At 41.9% G+C, this 12,938-nt stretch overlaps 1 protein-coding gene across 1 annotated transcript in view; it reads right to left on the bottom strand.

The window, feature by feature from the left end:
* The window catches only part of PCSK1 (proprotein convertase subtilisin/kexin type 1), a 28,962-nt gene extending 17,372 nt beyond the window's left edge, over window positions 1-11,590 (bottom strand). The window contains exons 1-6 of the mRNA XM_017823681.1: window positions 11,273-11,590; window positions 9,732-9,836; window positions 6,232-6,342; window positions 4,264-4,410; window positions 3,730-3,806; window positions 1,569-1,657 (exon numbers count right to left, since the gene is read on the bottom strand). Coding sequence (XP_017679170.1) covers window positions 1,569-1,657; window positions 3,730-3,806; window positions 4,264-4,410; window positions 6,232-6,342; window positions 9,732-9,836; window positions 11,273-11,455 — 712 coding nt within the window. The 5' untranslated portion in view covers window positions 11,456-11,590. The remainder of the gene's footprint in view (window positions 1-1,568; window positions 1,658-3,729; window positions 3,807-4,263; window positions 4,411-6,231; window positions 6,343-9,731; window positions 9,837-11,272) is intronic.
* Between the last annotated feature and the right edge of the window lie 1,348 nt (window positions 11,591-12,938).

The following is a 12,938-nucleotide window of genomic DNA, read 5'->3' as shown; positions in this document are numbered from 1 at the left end:
TGGCAATTGCTACAAGCAAACAGCCACTTAAAGAAGTCATCCTGTACTAATATCAAATAGAAGTGTGCAATGTGTCATTTCATGGATTTAAGAAGAAAAGAAGAAAAACAGCTTCTGAAGAAATTAATGTTGTAGAGCTTGTATCACCAAAAAATTCTTCCAGTGTTTAGCCACTCCAAATTTATCTGAATCTTTTGAAGACTTCTTGTATCTTCCACTGCTCTTTGAATATATTTTTGTTACATCCCTATCTTAATCAGTCTGGTCACATCTGACAGCTTACAATTTCTTTTAGCTTTTCCATTCTTCCTCCTCCCCACCCAAGTATAAGCTGCTTTCTTGGTAATGTGGATTGCTGGACTGCTTTTCCTCCTGTCATTTTCACTTTCTAGATAAATCACCCCACAAAGATCTGCAGTTTGCATTTGCAAATGAGTGCAGAGCATATGCAAATAGCTGTGGAAGAACCTCCTCTGTAGATGCAAGAGCCTTAAAATATGGGCACAGCGGGTGTTCAGACATCTCTGCAGCTTCATCCATTTTGCCCTGCTTTGAAAATTTGACATCTTTGTCTTATGAGTAAGATATTTTATTTAAACAGATCATGACAGCATAATGCATTATGGCAAAGGCAAACTGCAAGGCTGACATCTATGACAGCTCAGTAGAGTAACTGGGAACCTACAAATATCAGTCTGAAATGGTGGGAACAACAGTTATGGCTGTCAATTGCCACTCTCATCCCATTGTTTAAAAGGAAAAAAAAGGAGTAATGGAAAAATTAGGCCTGTACAAATATCTTCCTCTGAGCTAAATAACCATTTGCAACTGATACTTTTATCATGACTATTTCATAAACCTCTAATGGATTAAACTTTTAGTCACCACTTAAAAAAGCAACATTGATTGATGGGCAAGCAAGAATCTACTTGTTTTCAAATTTAACTTATGGTGACAATAGAGAAGTAAAGTGTTGAAACAAAAACCCCCAGCAGTTTGAATATCCTGACTGACATGACCTTTTGAATGCAATTGTGTAGCTGGAAACAATATGCTGCAAGCCAGGATGGGTATAAATTTATATATTCTTACTTTCAGTCTACTCAATCTCTCTCCTCCCCTATGTTTCCTCCTTCCAGAATAACCAGTTGTAAAAAGTGGGTCCCTTATTGCTTAAAAGATACAGCCTTAAGTCTGGGTATAATATAGCTTGTTGCTATTATTATTATTATTATTAATATTATTACTGTTCATATTATTATTACTAGTATTATTGCTATTATCATAATCATCCTCATCACCTATATTGTCACTGCTGTTGCTATATATTCTACCTGTATTCTACTCATAATCAAATTCCAGAGTTTGTTCAAGAAATGCTGTCATACAGATGTAACACTGCACTATAGCCGGACAGGATTTGTAGCTTATAACATTCCAAGATTCATGTTTTCCAAGAAAGACCAACCATTCATATTTCAGATTAATGGTATCTGAAAATACTCAGGATCTGTCTTGTTTCATATTTCATATTCATATTTGACATCCAATTATTTTCATTTTCTTACCTCCAACTCTGGAGTTGTAGGCTACTCCGACTCCACATTTTCTGTTGTTGGCTTGCATGGCAATTTCTCCTGCACACCGTGTCCCGTGCCTGAATAAATATAGCAAGAATAAACAACATCTCATAACATCTTTAGTGTAACGTACAGAAAGACTCATCATTGACCTTGATTTGGTGGAAGTCCTCTTTTAAATTAATGCAGTGCAGCTGTTGAACAGCTTTTGAGTTGTATCTATGTGATACAAAAATACTTGTTTCCCTTAAGCTTCAAGAAACATAATTTTTAACTACTTAATAATCAAAGGAACATCGTTATGAGATGATACTTTACCTAAGTCACACTGAAGTCTGTAGACACATTAGATACCAGTATGTTAGAAGAGTGCAAAAGTAGTATAAAATTATGGGGCTAAGAAGCTGTCTGTAGACAGAAATAAGATAAAAGTAATTTTTAATCACACATTTAGATATCCTTTTTTTAATTACTACCTTTATTTAGGAATTCAGAAAATGAGCCTTTAAAGCATATCCATTGCCAATTTTTTCTTGTAACCAACTATTTTCTAAGCAATTCTTTTTTTAGATGATTGTAATTCCACAATACAGAAAACCTTCATATAAGAGTAACTGTAAGATTTGTACTATTATGTAATAGTACAAATTGTTATTCAATGACATGACTGAATGCTTCTGGGCTGAATTCCATTTACTTATTAATAAAGATTAGAGGCAATACAGGTAGATTTAAGAGATACTGTCATTGTAACAAGAGGATAATGGCTTCTCGCTCTTAAATAATGCTGTAAAAAAGCAGAAATGCAATTTTTCAAATGTCTTATTCATGGGGCGTTTATCTTTTGACTGATCTTTTTTCCCCCCCATAAACTGATTTATGTAGTGGATGCTGCAGCATTGTCTGATAGTCAACAAGGAAACAGTGCATCAGTTTCTTACTATCTGTATTGAGTAGTGGCATCCTAATTTGTCAAAGAAATTGACTCCTTTTGTGCACCAGCTTGTAAGGAGGTCTGTTCTGTTCTCTTCTTTGTAGAAAAAATCCATTCCTGAACCACAATGGATAGACCTTGGTGTGACAGATGCACCAAGAGGTTCCACTGAGTATCAAATAGTTGACTCCAGAAAGGGCATTAGAGAAAACTCCTCTCTCCTCTGAGATGCACAAGTCCACTACGTGAACTGGTTGGTTGTCTTGTGATCAAGCTTTTGATACTTTCTCAGTTATTACCTTAAGGACATTCAGGCCAAATCGGGTCTAAATAAAGCTCCCACATGCTTCATAAGAGACCGAAAAACTGTCACAGGAGTGAATGTAACCTCCTCCAGTATTTGCCCATGTGTCACACTCATGTGAGGTCACCTGTGGTTGCATGCACTGAAACAGAAGTTCAGTGTTCCAGCTCAGCTCTGTCGATCCAAAAGCTACTGCCAGAACTGAAAATGGGTGTCCTTAGCTGCAAGAGCTGATCTGAAGGGATGGGTTTCTTGGTAGGTTCCTCTAAGACACAGTCTCTTCTAGGGGCTTCATAGGAGACTTTTTAATTTTTTTAAATTCACAGTCCAAAGCAGAAGACTGAAGTGAAAATCTGCTTAGGGACGTAACGCTCCAGAAACACACATGGTCACATGCACAGATTGTTCCCTTCAGCTTACAGAAACACATAAATACCTTACACATACAAATCCAAGACATCACAGGGAGATTACAGCTATGAAGCTCTTCATTTGGGAATTTAATTCTAATGTTTATGCCAATGTTACATGAGAAGGCTTGTGCACAGGAACACAGGACATTTCTTCTGAACATTCAAGAACATTTCTTTACTGTGAGGGTGACCAAGCGCTGGCACAGGTTTCCCACAGAGGTTGTGGAGTCTCCCTCCTTGGAAATATTCAAAAGCCATCCGGATGCACTACTGAGCAACTGGCTCTAGGTCTCCCTGCTTGAGCAGGGGGTCAGACCAGATGACCTTCAAAGGTCCCTTCCATGCTCAACCACCATGGGATTCTGTTACACAAATTATTCCTCTTATTGCAAAATTGCCACAGAAGACATACACAGATATTTCTGCATTTGTACCTTCTAACACACAAATTAATATCATACTGTTTTGTTCTCTTCACGCAATTGGAAAGCTACTCACTTGTTTTCATTTGTTGGGTCATATCTAGGAAAGGGGTCATGATCATTGTCATTGAAATCATAACTTGCATTTGGGTCCTACATGTAAAAAAAGAAAAACAGAAAGTCAGAAAACTACAAAGTCCATTTTTAGAATGTGTAACAAAATGTGGTCTAGAGTCTGTATTTATTTACTTGGTGAGCCTCACACTGACAGCAATCCAGTGGGGAGAACTTGATGGCCATTAAAAATTCCATAATTTCTTCATGGAGCTTTAATAATTCAACATTAAACCACTGTATACAAATATGCCTCAGAATTAAATCCACTGAAGGAAGAATAAAACAACAAAATACCCACCCCACTACCATTGCTAAGTAACATTCAGCTTCCTGTGACACAGACCAGGTTCCAAACCATGCCTAAGACAAATATTCCAGTCTCTGTACTGTAGAACCTGACTTATAGAACAGACATGGAGCTGCAGAAGAGTGTCTGTACATCGAATTTACAACTGGTTAATTTATTCCATAGCATTCTAGTCCTCAAACTTACATAGTTGGCATAGATGTCAGTGTGATTCCACTCCAAGCCATCGTCCAGTACTGTGATAACAACTCCCTTGCCTGTAATCCCTTTTTGCCACACAGGAATAACATGAAGATCCAGCTTGGGCAGGGATGGAGTTATTCTTGTATCTTGCTGGGGGACAGAAAAGATTAAAATATGTTAGCATTTTATCCATTTGTAATAAACAGGTCCAAAGTCATATTTTAAAGACACTGTAATCTATCTCATCCTCAACTTGTATATTTTGATTGAATGTTTCAAAGATAAAACAAAAATTAGTTTCATCAAATACTTGTAGCACTGAAGGGTTTACCCCACTACTTGAAGATCCCTGAAGGCCACCTCTGAACAAAGAGCATCTTGTATTTACTGGAGGCAGGCAGCAGAAATGTGGGAATGGTAGGGATGCACTGATGGACCTTGGAACGCTGAGTTAATAATCAGACCTGCTAATGCTTGTTCTTCTCATTTGATGAGGAGCCAAGACAGTACCCACAGTACAGTGAGCTGGATTTCCTCCAAATGTGTTTTCTCCTCTGACGTTAAAGTTAGCCAGAGCAAAATAATTAATGGATAAAACAATTAAAGTAGTCATTTGGTTGGGAGCAACTGTGTGGAATCACAACTTTCTGTTTACTACCCTCATTACTGTTCCAGTGGTAAAGCAACTGGAACTATGAATCATATATAGCCTTCTCTTCCACAGCAAGTTGGTTTTTTTTAGAGTAGCTCCTAAATGGGTCATTTTTTCTCTCTAATACTAAATGTGCAACACATACATCTAATTCAGAAAATTTGCTTACAACCCCTGTAAAAGCACAGATGCAAAAAGAAGAATTCTCTTTCTGTTTCTCTGTGCCTAATTACATTAGTTGATTGCAGGTTTTTTTATGTATTTGTTTACAGAGGAATGTTGCATAAAATAGGAGGCTTAGAAAAAGAAATTTTTTATGGGAATGACATTTCTTTCGTTTTATGCTGTCTTTTCTGGCTGCTGCCATTCAGGAAATTATTTGAGGTTTCATATTTTGTTCTCTGAAATCTATCAAATGAGATTTTCTTCTGGTGACATGTGAAGATACACTGAAGGAGGGAGGGAGAAAGGAAGGAAGGAAGGAAGGAAGGAAAGAAGGAAGGAATTATAGAAGAAAATTATTATATAAGAAATTATACAAGCAGCCTAGAGTTTGGCCTGTTTTCTCTAAGCTGAACTGAAAAAGCAAAAAGTATTTCCAGCCAATCAGGCAACATTTGTGCTTAACCTTTCTTCTTGATTTGTTATACCCACATATAATCACATTGTTATTCTGAGTGAAAGCAATGAAGCCTAGACTGAAGGAAGAGGTAGAAGCACAATGGAAACATAGGCTCTTGAAAGAAACTGTATAAAACATAAATGATCAACTGTGTTTCTGAGTTGTCACATGCAGGCAGAAACTACAGAGCTCAGGAAATTTATTTTCCCTGAGGTTTTTGAATATGTGAGCTGTAGAGACCCTCTTACACATGAATCCTAGTCCAAGAGGCTCAAGGTTTCCTGCACATGCATGAATATACTTTTGGTTTAATCTGAACTATGCATTCTGCACTACTAATTTTAATGAAGAAATACATGGCCAGGTTCAGATATGATAATGGATGTCTTACACACCAACAGCAAATATTTTAAAATTATCCTAAATGTAGCTTTCCACTGCTAAAATTTCTTGTATCAACCGCCATCCTAACCAGCAGCCTAAATTGTTTTTTAGAATTTTTGTACAAACAACACTCGAAAGAAAATAGAAGGTTGCCTGAAAATATTATGCACAAAGATCTCTCATTTTTACAGCATATGCTAATGAAAGGGACTCTTCATTTACTCCCTTCAGTGTAATCGCTTCGTTACCAGCAAAATAATGCAGCACAACCAAAATCCATCATCCTCAGTTCCACAATGCAACAAGTTCTTACCAGATACCACTGCTGATTCCACATAGGATCATTGAAAAGACTTTCCGCAGAGTCTCTCACAGTGGCACGCTTAGTTCGCTTCTTTTCATATTGCTGCTCTGCCCATGACACCTACAATTATTTGTAAAAATATGATAAGTGAACCTCCTTGGTTTAGGACTCTAGAGCATAAGGGTTTTTCTCACATGGAGAAATTTTGATGCCTAAAGCAAAATGAGCAATGGTCGACACGGAGAGAAGGATTGTTTATACTGTGGTACAGCATGATATGGGGAAGAGAGCTTGGTGAGATGATTTCTATGAATCAATTCATAGAAAATCACGAAGTACAAGTTAACGGTAGAACTCCTGTGAGTGACATAATGCAGGCTTTTATGTCAAATAAAACTGTGTGGTATGGCTAGAAGGTCATCTTAAGCACTGGTGGTCATCAAAACAAGGAAAACCATAGCCTGCTTCTTTCCCCTATCTACCTTTTATTCACACTCTATTTCTACAGGGAGTTAAAAGGAAAGAAGAAGGATTATCTCTGGCTTTAGTCTAGCAATCATAATGATGCTGTTACTCATAGACCAGCTAGACCTTCAAGTATCCTTCTGAGTGGTGTTTTGAAGTGTGATCAATTAGTAAGATATGAATATTGGACTACCTTCATCACCGGCTTGATTCCACTTAAGGCAACTGAAAGCCAAAATGCTTTCCACATGTTTTTCTAAAGCAGCAATACAATGAATTTCATAGCATTTGCGCACAGAAAGAGCAACCTCTAAGTCACTTGGTGGTATTTTAAACGTGTATCCCACTCAGCTCCCTTGAAAGTATTACTAAGCCCATTCAAATCAAATCCTGACTATGATACCTCTCTCTGTGCTGTGTGCTACTTTTGGAAATGGGAATAAAACGTTATTCATAGTTCGTACCTGTACAGTCACTCTGACACAGATAAGGTTGGTACTTTTCATCCCAATTTCTGAACGACCAAGGCAAACTCAGGTTCAGTGGGTTGCCAGGATCCTGTGACAAGCCTCACATGCTGAGTGCCTTGGATCTAACCTTTTGCTTTCAACCTTTCATTCCTTTTATGTGCTGTGATTGAACGGCTTTATGATCCTTACATTTATTGCCATACATGAAACAATAATGACTCAGAAATTAAAATGACAAAAAAAGTATTCATTAGATGAGAATACAATTTTGTAGTGAAAGCCTAATGAAAATTCACCACCAGGACACAAATCCTTTAAAATGGTGGCTACAGCAGGCATGTTTACTATTCTCTTTGCTATATATTTAGTCCTAAAAACCCTACAAAGGGTCAGTTATAGAAATCAGTTATAGAAGATGAATATACCCATGCAAGTGTATTTTAAACTGCCTTGTTGATATCTAGCACTATACATACTTGTGCAGGCGTTAAAGCAATTACATTTGTCTCTCTTCCCTGCCCACAGCAAAGCCTGACCTCTTCGTCACCCAACAGTAATTAACAATTGACAACTTCCATGTTTGGGGTTTTTTTTCACTGTGGACAAGTGCAGCAAGGAAATGAGCTGAAACTCCCAAGCACATATGTCAGACAAACAAGACAAATGTTTGTCACTCAGCAGCTGGGTGAGGTTCCAGTCATCCACCTACAGCAAAAGCTGAAGGCTGTGCCAAATCTCCAGCCCCTGATACATCAATTAGTAAAAACAATCTCGATTCAAATCTACTTGCAAGAAAAGTAGATTTGGAAACTAGTGCAAACACCAGAAGTTTTGGAACTGGATAATTATATCCCTTCGATGTATTCACAGCCTTTATCAGTTTTACAACAAACACTATAGGAAGCAGATAAATATTCAGATTAGAGCCAAGTTTTACCACAGCTTTCACACTTAACATACCGTAAAATTCATGGCTGCATTATACAAACAAAAAACAGGATTCCTTTTTCTTTCCCTTTTTAAAAGGCTGAATTTAAAACCTTTTTAAACAGGCTGTTGCTGAAAAAGAACAGCTCTTTAGAGCAAAGGTCTGCGTGTAACTACACGTTACATGATTGCTTTGTGTTTATACACTTACATAATGCATAATTACATCTCATTCATTCACAGAGTTAATTTGCATACTAGATGGTAAATAAAAGGGAAATTGGAGTAAATTTACCAAATCACCTGCAGCACTTTGAAGTCCTGTTTCTGGATCTAAGTATGCAAGTCTGTAGTAATGTCTCGTGGCAATGTGAGTAACACAACCACTTTCATTCTGCTGCAATTTTAGAATATAATGTATTGAGCACTGTCATTCTTCCCTATGTAAGAGATGTATTCGATGTATTAAGTCCAAAAAAGGGAGAAACTGCAACCAAAACTCTGTTCTTGAACATCGTACTATGATGACATTGGGCATCTGATCGTATGTATGGGCATAAATTAGAACACTAGTTTACATTGAAACTGTGGGTTTGAAGTTAGAATTATTTCAACTTTAACAAATTAAATTAATGTTTGCAAGGACATAGATGGGAGTATATGGTTTTAAAAGACAATAGGCAAAACAAAGACCCTGTCTCACCACATATAGAATATTTCCTCCTAGTTGACATTTGTATCTAAAACCTCCAGATAGGAAATTACTCATTCTCAAATGATTTGTTCTTATATTGTAAATTGTCAGTTTTTATGATTAGGTTACTTCATGTTTTGTACTGCTCATATTGTCACAATGATTGCTACAATAATGCTGACCTGTAAATCAAATTCTGTTGTTCTGAAATTTGACAGAAAACAGTTTTTGAGAGAGGCTGACAGCATTCTTGTCTGCTCCTCAAATTTGTCATGAAACCTCAGTTTTTCAGTATGCTAACAAACAGAAAAGCTTCTCTCTTAAATAGAGGTCAGATAAATTGGGAGTCTTATTCACCAGTGGATCATGCTTGACATCCCTGGCTCTCCAGTGTGCCTGTTCTCTGACTGCAGTGGGATCCTGGTGTAAGAAAAGAAGGCAAGTCTGGAATGTGTGATGGATCCTTTGAGAAGGGGCTTTAGTTTGTCATGGAGGCCAATCAGGCAAAACCTCAGCCCTTTTTCCCTATTTCGTTTTTTTACTTAATATTCAGCCACTTTAAATCAAACCTAATTCTCATAGTAATTGCACAGACGTGGCCTAATTAAACTTAGTGCATGTATGGATTTTTACTTTGAATCAAGCCCTGTGGATCCCCGTTCACATTTTTATCAGTGACACATCAACATCCGAAATTAAGATGCACATCTTAGATCTTAATTTGGAAAGTTCTTGCAAAATATATGGTAAGGGAGGGTCAGATTCTGCCTGTTAATGACAGAATAGTTAAGTATTATTCACCATGAGTACAACTGGCTGAATATATTAGACTTGCAAAACGAGGAAAGCCTGCCTGTGACCTCATTATGAATTCAGCAATAAGGCAACGGAAAAAAAAAACAGACAAAAAGAGAAAAAAAAAGGAGATAAAAAAGATTAAATTTAACACTCACCCGCTCATCATCAGAAAGTCTCTTAGTGATATGAATGGCACTTCTTCGGGATCGTCTGGGATGGTTTTTATGTCTGAATAGGTAGTGGTTTTTGAGAGATCCAATCTGTAAGACACAGGCATACTTTAACTGCGGAGAGGAATTTCCCCACAGTCAGCAAGTAACAACAATCAGAATCCGACCAAATTCATTCCACTCAAAAGACAAAGGAGCAAGAAACTCTCTTTTAGATATTTTAATCTGAACTAGAAAAGACTCTTCAAGTAAGGAGTGCTCATCACTGTGGTAAGTAACAAGTGCTTATCACAGCATGCTGTCAGAAGAAACTGGGGGAATATTTTCATTTAGGCTACTCAAGTGCAGTCATGACTACTACAGTACTCGGTAAGGTATCACCTTTAGCAGTGACCTTTACACTCATGGACACACCTTGATAGGGCCACATTTCAAAGGGCAAGTTATATGTGTGGTCACGCCCCAGTTTTATTTGCTCGTCCTGGGGTTCAGCTGGACAGGTGTAAAAAGCTTTGCGAGGCTGCAGATACCTCACTGTGGGGCTGGTCTGTACGGGCACCCGCTGCAATGGCATTTTCCCTTGCACAGTAGCCGGTCACTGGGAGAGCTGGGGTGGCTTTAAACACCTGCCTTCCCCACGGACGGGCTGTTGAAAATCGGTGGTGGCAAAATGCACCGACTACAAAGGCAGAACGAGCAAAGCCACGAAGCTGGGGTCACACTTACATGTGAGGGTTGAGAGTCTGGAGAACACGACTGTGCCTGGACGTGGGGCTGGGCAGGGGGCGGGAAGGCGCTCGGATTAGGGCTGACCCCGACCCCGGCCACTCACTGCTCCGGACAGGAGCGGGCGGAGCGGGGTCCCGGCGCGGGTGGACGCGGTACCAGGCACAGAACCCTCGCCGGGAGGTGAGACAAGGCTGTTCCCTCAAGGCGGTTACTCATCCCTGACAACGCTGACGTCACGGCATCCCAAAAAAGCGCCCGAGGGATGGCTGGAGGAGAAGCCCCGCGATGGCGATGGAGACGCCGGGGCGGGGGCGGCGCGGGGCTGAAGCCGGGACTGCCCGCGCCCTCCTCCTGCCCGGACGGCTCGGGGAGAGCTGGGGAGCCCTGGGACCCTCTGGGACAGCGAGGCGCCCGGTCAGTCTCCTCAGGAGAGAGAGGGGTGCCCTTCCTGACTCTGCCCAGTCTCCTCGGGCAGAGCCAAGTGCTCTGTCTGGACCCCTTCAGAGAGAGCTGGACCCTCCGCCCGAGCCTGCCCGGTCCTCTCAAGGAGAGCGGATGGTCCCTGCCCGGCCCGTGACTGGTCCCCTGAGGAAGGGCCGAATCACCCTGCCCCGTCCCCTCTGGAAGCGCCGTCCCCGTCCAGGCGCCAGATGCGGACCCGGACACATACCCGAGCCCGCTGGGGGAGAGGGCGCTCCAAACTCCCCGAAGCCCCGCGGGCGGCAGTTGGGCACAAGTTCGAGGGAGGGGAGAAGGCAAGGAGCCCCGTGGTGGAGCCGCCCCCCGCCCGGCCGTACCTGCCCCACGAGGTCGTAGTCCAGCTCCTCCGCGATGGCTCTGGCCGCATCGGGGCCGGCAGGGATCTCTGCCGCCCACTCGTTGAGAAAGAGCCTCTCGGCGCTGCCTCCTCGGGGCAGGCTCCAGGCTGCCAAAAGCACGGCCAGGGCCACGCACGGGCTGGCCCAGCGCCGCCCGGCCATGGTCGCGGGGCGCGGGAGGGACGAGGGATGCGGGATGCGGGATGCGGGCGGGATGCGGCGCCGCGTTGCTACGCGATGGCGGGGAGCGGATCCCTGCCTGCCTGCCTGCCGGCGCGGCTGCCCGAGGCTCCCAGACCCTCCGGAGCCGGAATGGAAATGAGTGTTTACACGTCAAAACGACGACAGCCATCCTGACGTCAAGTGTACCTGGCCCCCAAGCCGGGGGGGTGATTTCCCGGGGGGGCGCGGAAACCAGCGGGAGGGGGCGGGAGGGGCGGGGGCGAAGCCTGGCGAGTCCCGGGGGACGGGGGCGGAGGGTGATGGAGGGGGTGGCGGCGGCTCGGCGGGACGGGCGTCCGGTCCCCGCGGGGAGGGGGACGGCTTCCCGAACGCAGGGGCTGGGGCTCGGTGCCGCTGTAGGATCGTTTCCATTACTGGAATGGAAAGGTAATGGGTAGGACCGACCCCCAGCCGAAGGCGAGGCAGAAGCGCGGACCCTGCCCGCCCCTCGCACCCATCCCGTCGCGGGTTCTCCCCCCAGCCCCGCGTCGCCTCTCGCCTGGGTGCGAGGGCAAGGCAGGGGGAAATACAGCATTTTGTATTCAGTAAAGCTCATAACCCGGGATCCACCGGGCGGCACAGCCTGATTAAACGCCTGACACCTCCGGCACACCACAGATACGCTGCTTTAATGGGCCCCCCTGCCCACCCTGATGATGTAGCAAATACAGTTATCCTGAAGCATGCTTACTCATTTTGTACAATTATTCATTTAAAAATAATTTCAAACTATATATATATATATATATATAATTTCACATTGCATTTTTTTCAGCAAATACTTCAGTTTCTCAAACACTTATTTCCATTTGCATGTGCATTTCCCCAGCTCCTTCAGTTTTATTTAACCTTTCATCTACTGTTTCATTGTTTATCTCTGCAGGTTAGAAAATGCCTCTAAAAGTTTTCTAATGTTTTCTAAATGCTCTTTCCTTTGCCTCTGAAAATGAACTTTTTAGTAGCTTCAGCTTATAGTTCACTATATTTCATTGCTTGACTTTTCCAACTTTTAAACTGTAAATTTTAATAAGCTGCTTTTAGATCTTTGCTTCAATACTGTTTTCCTCTTGTTTATTACAGAGTGACAAATATGCCTGCCCTACTCCTCACTGGCTTCTAAAAATGGGAAGATAACTAAAAACATAAATATGAGACAATGAGGAGAGGAAAATATTGTGCAAGACCAGTGCTTCAGTGTCTGACATCTCAGCCTCAGACATCACTGTGCCAGGGTTCTGAGAATCTCCAGGGCCCTTAGGGATGTGTTCCCTGAAGGACTGGGGGATTGTAACCACTGCTGCTGCTGAGTAGGAGCCTGAAACAATAGGAATCTGAATGGATCTAGAAGGGAAAAAAGGATGAGTGTGTAGTAAGTATACCACAAACCCAAGAGAATATCATTAAATATTGATATAGAATAGAA

Source organism: Lepidothrix coronata, unplaced genomic scaffold (assembly GCF_001604755.1).
Source record: "Lepidothrix coronata isolate B3197 unplaced genomic scaffold, Lepidothrix_coronata-1.0 Scaffold104, whole genome shotgun sequence".
Classification (NCBI taxonomy): domain Eukaryota; kingdom Metazoa; phylum Chordata; class Aves; order Passeriformes; family Pipridae; genus Lepidothrix; species Lepidothrix coronata.
Note: the sequence above shows the minus strand (reverse complement) of the source record. Positions and strands in the feature narration are given on the sequence as shown.